The sequence below is a fragment of the Mus pahari genome, chromosome 3, assembly GCF_900095145.1.
Source record: "Mus pahari chromosome 3, PAHARI_EIJ_v1.1, whole genome shotgun sequence".
In the NCBI taxonomy this organism is placed as follows: Eukaryota; Metazoa; Chordata; class Mammalia; order Rodentia; family Muridae; genus Mus; species Mus pahari.
The window spans coordinates 89,939,423-89,950,769 of NC_034592.1; the positions used below are offsets into that span (position 1 = coordinate 89,939,423).

At 37.5% G+C, this 11,347-nt stretch overlaps 1 protein-coding gene across 1 annotated transcript in view; it reads right to left on the reverse strand.

Annotated features, from left to right (window-relative positions):
* The window catches only part of Elp4 (elongator acetyltransferase complex subunit 4), a 238,590-nt gene that overhangs the window by 143,213 nt on the left and 84,030 nt on the right, over window positions 1-11,347 (reverse strand). Inside the window, exon 4 of the mRNA XM_021193497.1 lies at window positions 8,523-8,651. Coding sequence (XP_021049156.1) covers window positions 8,523-8,651 — 129 coding nt within the window. The remainder of the gene's footprint in view (window positions 1-8,522; window positions 8,652-11,347) is intronic.

Genomic DNA, 11,347 nt, shown 5'->3' on the forward strand with positions numbered 1-11,347 from the left:
TGCTAAAATAGACACAAGATAAGCAGTGAAATGGATAAACGATTTCCTTCTTTAAATCATGTCTTCAAGAAAACAAAACAGTAAAAGAAGTAATACTTCATGTAGAGTGAAATAGGAAGTCACTGTAGATAATACAGTAGTTCAGCAAACCCCTGGGAAAAATTAGGATAATGAATAAATGAAAGAATAGAATCCCCATGTAAGATGATGGTTTTGCCTTTGGGAGATCTCTTGAAGTAAAAGTTAGGATAAGAGGGGCTGAGAATCTGAGTGAAGATTCCCAACATCCATCTAAAAACCTAGAAATGTCAGCAGGCATCTGTAGCCCTGTCCTGGAGGGCAGAGACTGCATATTAATGATGTTCACTGACCAGCCATTCAGTCAGTGAGCTAAAGTTCAGTAAGAGACACTGTCTCAAAAATTAAAGTGGAAACAACTGAAGTAGAACATCTGCTGTTGGTTTGGATGCTCAGTGACAGATGTTTGCATAGCAAGTATGAGGCCTTAAATTAAGTTCTCAGCGAGGTAAACAACAATGGTAACAACAACAGAGACCTGACATCAACCCAGGCCTCCACAAGTGTACACACATAAAAGTCAGGGTCAGAAAGAATAGATTCTATCCTTAACAGGGGAAAGTCAAAGAACATTATAAATACATAGAGGGATTATGAAGTCAAATAAGAAGTGTGGAGGAAATACACGCACAAGCACGATAAAATTAACAAAATTTGCAGGGTGCTGGTGGTTCATGTTTTTAATCCTAGCATTTGGGAGGCAGAGGCAGGTACATCTCTAAATTCTAGGACAGCCTGGTCTATAGAGTGAGCTCCAGAACAGCCAGAGGTACACGGAGTAACCCTGCCTTGAAAAACAAAACAAACAAGAGATCAGCAAAATTCTCTCAAGAAGAAACCTACAAGGGGAGCAGCCATGGGCATATAGCCACACCCAGTGGGTCCATATTGGGTATGGGGAAAGTGGTAGCTGACAAGAAATGACTGTCCTTCCTCCTGACAGAGTGCTATAAGAAATTGGTATGCAGAGAAAGGCTGAGTGGCAGGGGAGTGACCACAACTGTGCACACTGGAGCAGATAAACAAGTAGGATGGTACTGGCCACAGACACTGGTGGAAGTGCTGTATGGCAGCCCAATGTAGAGAATCTCCCTTCACAACTACCCTGGGGTGAATGGAACTGAGGAGGACATGGAAGACAGCATCTCCACCATAACACCATGAAGCACATGAAGTATGACATACCCAGCAGCATAGGCAGAGTTGTTTTCTCAGGCAAGGACTGTGTAGCATTTGGAAGAGAAACAGCTAGGATTGAGTGGGGAAGGGAACATAAGCACACATGCACAGTAACCTCTCTGACAGCCCATCAGAGCTCAGGCACAGACAACTCTGCTCCTCAGCAGATGAGATAAGGCTTCAGCTGGCAGGTGTGGGCCCCAGACTGAAGAAGTACTACAGAAACCTGAGTGTGACTCTGAAGATCCACTGAGGAGTGAATACACATTAAGCTGCCTAGTTTTCTTGAGACTTGAGGAAACCATTTGTGTGTGTGTGTGTGTGTGTGTGTCTAGAAGAAATACTGGCAGATACTATAGTTTCTATTTATCTAAATTTGTACTTCAGTTGTTCAGTCATTTGGTTTTAGCTCAGTTTGACTAACAAGCATTTGTGACTGTGCAGTGTGTGTACCTGGTCTGTAATTCACACTTCTCTTTTTAATTTGTATTTGCCCTCCTTTCCTCTTTCCCATCTCATTTCACTTCTTAATACCCTCAAATCTAACGACCTATTATAAACTATGGTTTCCCCATGCCACCTGTAGATATAACTGAAGTACCTAGTATCTGTTACTATAGACTAACATCAAATAATTCTTGGTTACTATAGTCAGCTTTTGTCCTAAATCATAGTTGGAACATAAGCCCAGATCAATGCACCAAGAAGATTCACATAAAACAGAAAAAAACAAAACAAAACAAAAACTGGAGTGCATAATCTTTCCAAAAGATGTAGAAAACACAGTGAGGAAACAGTAATAAACTTCTACAAGCTCCCATTTCTTCATCATAAGAAATGAAAGACATGAGATGGCTCAAGTATCAGAAAAGGATTTCGGAATCCCACTTTCAAAAAGAGTCAAAGATCCACTAGAGGATTCAAATGAGCAGATGAAAATGCAGAGAAAGGAACCAGCTGAGAACTTGGGTAACAGTATTAGTAACATAGATAAAAAAGATCAGCAATAGTGAAGAGAAAGTTAAATAAAAAACAGAAAAACATTAGGAAGAAAATGTAGACTCTGAAATCAACCAAATGGAAATGCTGGAAATACATGGTAAAAAAACAACTTAAAAATGTAGTGGAAAGCAAACATATCAAATAATACAATATCTCTCACCAGCAACCCTAAAATGTCTAGAAAGCATGAACTGCTATATTTCTAGTCTTAGAAATAAATAACAACCAAGAATTTTCCATCCAACAAAGCTATCTCAAAAAGTTGACCAGGGAATTTCAAGATAAGCACAAATGAAAGCACAAATGAAAGCAGTTTATGATTACTAAGCCACTAGTACTGATGGAACGTTAAGAAAGACAATCTATGTGGGAGGAAGGAAGAGAGTCTAATGAGATCACAGGGAAGAATAAATTATAAATTTCAGGAGAGAAAAATGAACAAAAGAGTAGGAAAGAATAAAAAATGTTCAATACCAAAAGAAAAAGAAAATAAAAAGGAAAAAAGAACATTGTGGTAGTTTGAGTGAGAAACGGCCCACAGATTCACATAGCAAAACTAGCAAAACTCAAATACCAATATGAAAGATGGAACACACACACACACACACACACACACACACACACACACACACACACATACACACAATGATAAAAAAGCAAATAATTCAACTAACCAGAAAATCCAAAAAATTCTAAGAGTTATAAAGTCTGTCTCAATAATAATATTCACTTTGAAAAAACGCTAATAATTGGAAATGCATATATCTAACTGTACCAAAAAAACAAGATCTAAGTATCAGTTCTGCTAAGAAACATACTTCACTGGTAAAGAACTATAGAGTAAAAAGTTGGAATCAACATATTCAATGAGTGGAGCCTGAAAGCAAGCTGGTAAGTTGTTCTATTATGTGACAAAGTAGAGTTTAAACCCAAATTAGTGAGACAATGATGATGGCCACATTGATGTTGTGGAGATGGCTCAGCAGTTAAGAGCACTGGCTGCTTTTCCAGCAACTACATAGCAACTCAAAACCTGCAACTCCAGTACAAGAGGACTCTAAAGCCCTCTTCTAGCATGGTGGCACCAGCAATGCATGTGACAAACAGACATACATAGAGGCAAAACACCCATTCACATAAAAATTAAAACAAAACTTTAAAGGCCACATTAATATAAAGAACAATCATTAATAATATACAGTTGTAAAAGTATATGCAGCACTACTGCACTCTAAATTTTATAAAACAAATATTACTTGGTAATTAATGGGTATAGAAGATGAAATAGGTGCTAACAGAACATCAGTGAATGACTTTAGTACCCCCCACTTTCAAAGAGATCACATCTCCAACCATAAATAGGAAGCGGAGAAAGCACATTAGAGGGTGACAAGGGCATAAACTCGCAAAAGCCCATTCCATATGATGTACTTCTTCCATGAAGACTCCATCTCCTAGAGCTTCCATCCCCTTCCCAAACAGTGCCACCATAGCAGACCAGTGGGTGTAAACCTGTGAGAAGCATTTCAAATTCAAGCCACATTTCATTCAAATAACAGTTTGCTTTCATTTGATTCTAAAATTGATTCAATTGGCCTCTGGTCTCTTCAATGACTAAATTCACTAAAGACTTTATTATTTGTTCTTTAAAAATATATGTGGTTTCTGTTCTTTTTGTTTTGTTTTGTTTTCTTCAATGATTTCTAGTTTTTTTCTACTATGGGCTGGTAAGATATATAAAATTAATCCAGTTCTTTTCCAATTGTTAAGATTTGCTTTGCAGCCTAGATTTGGGGTTCTTTTAGAAAAGGTTCCATGATCTAGTAATCAAAATCCTATATTATCCATTTCTTTAGGACCTCTGTAACCACAGAAACTGGGAAAATAAAAAGGAGTCGTGGAGTGGAGGCAATTGAGAAAAGAATAGCAGAGTCTAAGTGCTTGGAAAGAGAAAAGGGAAAAGCTGGGGTGTGGGGATTTAATTAGGAAGGGAAGAGGTCTGTCAATACAGAAGGAGAGGGATGGAGGAGGGTAAAAAACAATAGAGATGTATGACAAAATCATAAGGAAATCAGTATTATTCCTTACCTAAAATTAATACAGTACATACAATTCTACAGGCATACATGTACATTTAAAATAAGATTTTCCAATCCCACCTGGTTGACAATGCTCCTCCCAAGAGCAACAGACAGACTCTCAAACAAAAATTCTAACTCTAGGCATAAGAAACTTCATTCCTCCTTAGAATAAGGAACAAAATACCCATGAAAGGATATAGGTACAGAGACAAAATTTAGAGCTAAGATGAAAGGATTGACTATCCAGAGACTACCCCATCCGGGAATCCATCCCATCATCAGCCACCAAACCCAGATACTAATGCACATGCCAGCAAGATTCTGCTGAAGGGACCCTGATATAGCGGCCTCATGTGAAGCTATGCCAGTGCCTGGCAAACACAGAAGTGGATGCTCACAGCCAGCTATTGGATGGAACACAGGGTCCTCAATGGAGGAGCTAGAGAAAGTACCCAAGGAGCTGAAGGGGGATGCAACCCTGTAGGTGGAACAACAATATGAACTAACCAGTAACCCCTGAGCTCGAGTCTCTAGCTGTATATGTAGCAGAAGATGGCCTAATTGGCCATCATTGGGAAGAGAGGCCCCTTGGTCTTGCAAACTTTATATGACCCAGCACAGGGGAAGGCCAGGGCCAAGTAGTAGGAGTGGGTGGGTAGGGGAGCAGGGGCAGGGGGAGGATATGGGGAACTTTCGGGATAGCATTTGAAATGTAAATAAAGAAAATAATAATAATAAAAAAAGAAAATATCTAATAAAAAATTAAAAAAAAAAAAAAAGCACCCTTTTGAGTTCTTGGTCAAGGGAGTCGAAGAGACTCCCCAAACATTATAAGCTATTGTTGGATCCCTTGGTTGCCTTCCAAAAGTCAAACATAACTTCCTATTACTGAAGACAGCATGTACTTTTCAATACAGGTCCCAGAGGGTCCATACTGGATATGATTTGAAAGCCCCGCCCTGAGGACTAGGCTTCATAGTACCACAAGTTAGAATGCAAGCTCTAAGGAAGTGAAGCAACCAATAGTCCTATCGAGCTATGATGCTTTGAATCATAATGATGACCAGGATGGCAAAATAGCCCTAAGGGTTCAATAGTGGCACACTTATTTTGGTGGCAACGATCAGCTTTCTAATAGGCTTGAGGCCCACTAACAAGAGAGAAATCACCCCAGTACTGGACACCTAGCCAGGTACTGCAAGTAAGGAATCTGCAATAGCAATTCAACTAAACAAGTGTAATTCTTAACTTCATTCTAAATCTAGTTTTAAGTCTACAGACAAGCATAGCTTTTACCACTTATCAAGGAAATTTCTGTTTGCAACAGAGACCATTAAAAAAGCATCTAGAAATGAGATTATATATAATTAAAAAGTTTCTATACAGAAAAGGAAACAACAGAGTAAAGATACTGCCTACTTTAATGGTTAACAGTTTTTATCCATTATGTATCCAAAAAACAGCTAATATTCAGAATCTATAAAGAACTCCAAAAGTTAAAACACAGAAAACAGACAACGAAACAAACCCCAGGACCCCAAATCAATGTGACCTAATAAACTTAATAGACAAAGCACATGACACTCTTTAGTGCTGAGGTTCAAGTGTTAGCTCTGAATTTCCTGTAGGTTTCAATCTGTCAGCTATAGAATTTCCTAAGCAGAAGGGCTGCATTTGTCCTGGATTCTCAATCACATCTACACTAGGTTGCATACGTGACAAACTTCTGAATATACCCAAGTCTCCTTTATTAGTTTTTAATTTAAATAATTTTACATTTCATATACACTATGATATACATTATTTGTTGTTTACTAATGGACATTTAGGTTACTTTCAATCTTTCACTATTCAAATTGTGTAAATAGCTCTTACATATTCTATAGCTGACTAAATATATCCAATGAAGTGGATTTTGAAGGATATTACAAAAGTATCCTCTCCAGAAGCTATATTTCAATTTTTCATTTTAAAATTTGGTATCTGTGGGTCTGATGTGTGTGTTAAGTTTAGGCACACATATGCCAAAACACATGCGTAGGTCCTAGGGGTAAAGACCATGAAGTGGGTTCTCTCCTCTCACCTTTACGTGGGGAGTTCTGGGTATGAGAGCACAGGCTTTCAGGTCAGTACAGCCGGTGCCTTTACCTGATGACCCAGCTTGCACCTTCCTACCACTTGCACTTTTATCAGCGAAGGATGAGAGGACTACTTCCCTCTACTGTTAATAAAGTGTGTTGACAAACATTTAGAAGACCATGATGCCTATCTCTGAACAGTGACCAGACAGTATTGGAGTTTTCTCTTATTGTAACTAAAACCAGACTTGTTTTTCATGTTTAAGAGTCATAAAATTTTTCTTTTTGTATTTTTATGACTTAATACAAACTGAGTTTCCTGTTAATTTTATAAAGTCAACATATAAAAAGAAAATTAATCCTTATTTTATATGAGTATAATATATACTCTTCTATTGAGTATTATATACTCTTTAATTTGTAGTTTGTTCAGAGTTGTCTAAATCAAATTTTTAAATCATTTTATTCAAATAAAATGTATGTGTAAAAGAACAACTTGCCTTATTAAATACACATGTTTTGGTACACAGCTAATGGGTGATTACTTGATGTTTTCTGACTGAATAAATAAATACACTTATTATTAACTATTAATAACTACATTGATTATTATTTACTGTGTAACCATTAATATGGGTGATGAACATACACAAGAAAACAAAAGAACTTCTCTATCTTCATAAAAAGGTCTCATCTGATGGAGGAGGTATCTTAACAGTTAATTATAAAATACTGTGAACATATGAAGTGTGAAGTACTGCATTAATTTTCTCATTTCTGTCACTAGCTGTCTGACAAGAAATGAAATAAGAGAAGAAAGGTTTGGTATCACTCGAAGTTTCTTCAAACAGCTAGCCATGGTAGGAAGGGATGGCAGCAGAGTTGTGCAAATAGTCACATTTGCTTCCATCATTAGAAAGGAGCAAGAAGAATGTCCATGTTCTATATATATACTTTCTCTCCTGCATAAATCGAGACCCCACCCATGGAATGATACTGCCATATTGATAGTTTTTCTCTCCTCAGTGAAATCCCTTTGGAATTGACACTGAAAGTAATCATTATAAATCCATCTGTACTGGTTAGTTTTATATCAATGAGATACAAGCTAGAGTCATCAGAGAGGAGGATGCTCAATTGAGAAAATGCCCCCATAACACCCAGCTGTAGAGCATTTTCTGAATTAGTGATTGACACGGGAGAACCCAGCCCATTGAGGATAGTGCCACTTCTGAGCTGTTGGTCCTGAGCTCTATAAGAAAGCAGGCAGGGGAAGCCATGGGGAGCAAGCCAGTAAGCAGCACTCTCCATGCCTCTGTATCAGTTCCTGCCTCTAAGGTCCTGCCCTGCTTTAGTTACTGCCCTTCACTGCTATTGATAATGAACTGTTATAAAGAACTATGAGTGAAATAAACCCTTTCCTCCTCAAGTTGCTTTGGTCATGGTGTTTCATCATAGCAATAGTAACTCCAACTAAGATACCATCTCTTATCAGCACAACATGCAAGCACATCATTTCAAACTACAATATTTCACCTCTAACTCTACAGTCTCATGTTCAGTCTCATAATGCTAAATACATTTAGTCCATCTCTAAGAGTCCAAAATATTAAAGTTCTAATATTACTCAGAATTCTAGTGTCCCAAAGTCTCTTCTAAAACTCTAAGGCAATCTTTGCAGAATTATTCCAAGGGCTGGCTATACAGTCATCCTTGGTGACATAGCAAGGTCAAGTATGCCATGGACTTCAAAGGACATCTATCAGAAAAAAACAAATGGAAGGAAGGAGAGAAACAAAGGAGAGAATGTCTAAATTACTCTGTACTTGCTGAATCAATAAACTTCACATTTGGTGAAAGATATTATCTCGAGAAGTAAAGTGGAGAGACTGGAAGACACTATGTCCTCATGAACATACACACACAGAAAAAAGGAAAAAAAAAACCCAAGTCACATAAATATATATAATAGTACAGAGTAATATTCCCATTTCAAAAAGAAATATTGGGATAAAGCCAAAAGACCTAAAACCTAGTAGGGCAAAGCAGAGATTCTATAAAGTGAAAAGAAATGCATTTGTGAATTTTAGTTTAGCTGACTTGCCTCCATCTTGGGTTGTAACTGGTACCGCCAGGCTATTTTCATGTTGACATCAGGCTCTGGAGTTTTAGCACTATGTACATCTTCAAGCTCCTTTTTACTATTATCATCAAGTAGCGGTGCAGGGAGTTCCTAAGAGAACAGGAAGACACATAATACAACATCAGTTTTATATATCACAATTTCTTGAACCATAATGACAGCAATGTTAGAATTTTCCAATGCATTTAGACATGGGTGTCTTGTAAAATTAACTTCCTCCCTCCCTCCCTCCCTCCCTCCCCTTTCCTTTCTGACAGGTGTCCTATGTAGTCCAGAGCATACTTGAGCTTACTATGTAACCAAGGATGACAACAAACTTCTCCTGCGCCTGCTTTAATCCCCTAAGTACTAGGACGAGTGATGTGCACCATCATGTCCAGTTTATGTGGGGCTGAGGATTGAACCTAAGGTTTTGTGCATGCTGGAAAGCATTCTACCAACTGAGCTATAACTCTGGGCCTTAATATAGATAATTCTAAAACAGAAAAGAGGCATAATGTTTAATATAAAGTTTAATGTTTTTGCCATGAACAAGGATACAAAATATCTGAATTTCTATAATCACAAAAATTACCTGCCTAAGCACAGGTAACCAGCCACATGGCAGAACGTAGGATAAAATAAATGGTTATCTTTAGATATGATCTAGTCAGAGAAGGTTCTAGCTTTGCGGCCAAAGCATTTGTAAATATATTTTGAGTCTTAAGTCTCATTTCTGGGAGCATGGCCTGGAAGGAAGAACCGGGACCTAACTTCCACACATTATTCTTGTGGTGTGTACCTTTCGTTGTGTATGCCACAGCGAGCATAGTTTTTCATACCATGCATCCTTGTCTTAAGTAAACATCTCTATGAAATCGGTGAACAAAAATAATGTAACAGTCCAGATTCTAGCCCTTGACTTTTCACTAATCTCAATGATTGGCTAACGGACAAAAGAAACCAGTAATCTCGGCAAGCTAGGAGCACTGTGTACGCGATAACTCAATCGCAGAAAATCTTTAAAAGGAACTGGCAGACCCCAGCTGCTCCTATGTGTTCCTCTGCCAGGATACTCCTCCTCCCCACTGCACATGAGCAATGGAGGACATTCAAACTCTGAGGTAGAAGCAAAGCAAAGAGAGGAGATGAAATATTGAATAGGAAGGGTGATCCAACTTCCATTCCAACACGTGCGCGCACACACACACACACACACACACACACACACACACACCCCTGCTAGGCTAACAGAAGTCATTCTTACATAGAACTGGCAAGAGGCAGAGACTGGAAGACAATTAAGAGATATCACTATGTGAGCTTATAATAAGCCTTAAACAGCCAGGTGTGGTGGCGCATGCCTTTAATCCCAGCACTTGGGAGGCAGAGGCAGGCGGATTTCTGAGTTCGAGGCCAGCCTGGTCTACAAAGTGAGTTCCAGGACAGTCAGGGCTATACAGAGAAACCCTGTCTTGAAAAACAAACAAACAAAAACAAAACAAAACAAAACAAAACAAAAAGCCTTAAACAGATTAGCTCACAGGTTATGTGCTCAGATATCTCCAGTTAGTTTTTCAATACTTTAACACTAAATGTGAATAGAGATAAATCATTAGATATTTGAGCAAAACATCTGACACAGAATTCAAATACTAAGATAAATGAATAAGAAATGGAAATAATGCGAGGGGAAAATGAAAAACTTCAAAAGTTGCAAAATGTTATATAACACTCTGTAAAAATAAAAGCATAATAATTCCATGAAAAAACTCAGAAAAAAACAGCATTTATAGAGATTAACATAAATCACACACACATGCACACACACACACACTCACACAGTGACCAGAGCTAAAGGATCAAAATGAGCAAATCTCTTCAAATATTAAAAAAACTAAATGATGAACAGGATATCAAAAAACAACAACAAAAGCAAACAAAAGCAAGCAAACAAACCTCAGTAGTTAGCATGTTTGAAAGTACCAGTATGGTTGTGAGTACTCTCAATCATTAACATTTCCAATCCTAAGAAACAAGCAATGATAATTCACCTCATTTTACATATGAAGATTAGAGCACAAAGGCTAATAAACTTGTACAAGGTCACAAAACAAACAGGTTGGGATTTTGGGAAGTCTTGCTCTATGGTTAAATTCCTTTTCTGGTTTTTCTTTCTCCCCCATGTCAGCACTACAGATTTATTATGGTTCATGAGTGCTCAAAATACTGATTACTACAACCTCATGACAGGTATGGCACACATTTCTTAACCATTAAACTATACTGCTTCTTAAAGTTTCCCTACTAACGAATCCATTAAAGAAATGATGCTGGATAAGAAATAGGTTGAGAAGATTAAAGAGTTACTTATAATTAAGATAAACTTAATTCCAAACAAGCCTTTGGTATATATATTTTCCCAGTTATTAAACAGGAAAGCAAATCTGCATGCTGGATATGCTTGTGACATAATGAGTTAAATATCAACCAAATACCTGATACTGCAGGACAAAGACATTTTCACTATCAGAGTTGATCAACAGTTTGATTATATAATTGTCAATGTTGAGAAAGCTACTTCACATAAGTAATTAGCACAGAATTCCATATATATATGTATGTGTGTATATATATATATGGAACATGGAGTTTAGAAAAAGCATTACAATATAAATACAATATAAATACAATATAATTACAATATAAATACAAATAAATGTACACAACATGAAAGTATAAAATGGCAAGGCTCCGTAAGTACAAAAGCCATATTTTGTCTGACTCCAAGTGCAGATGTACACGTC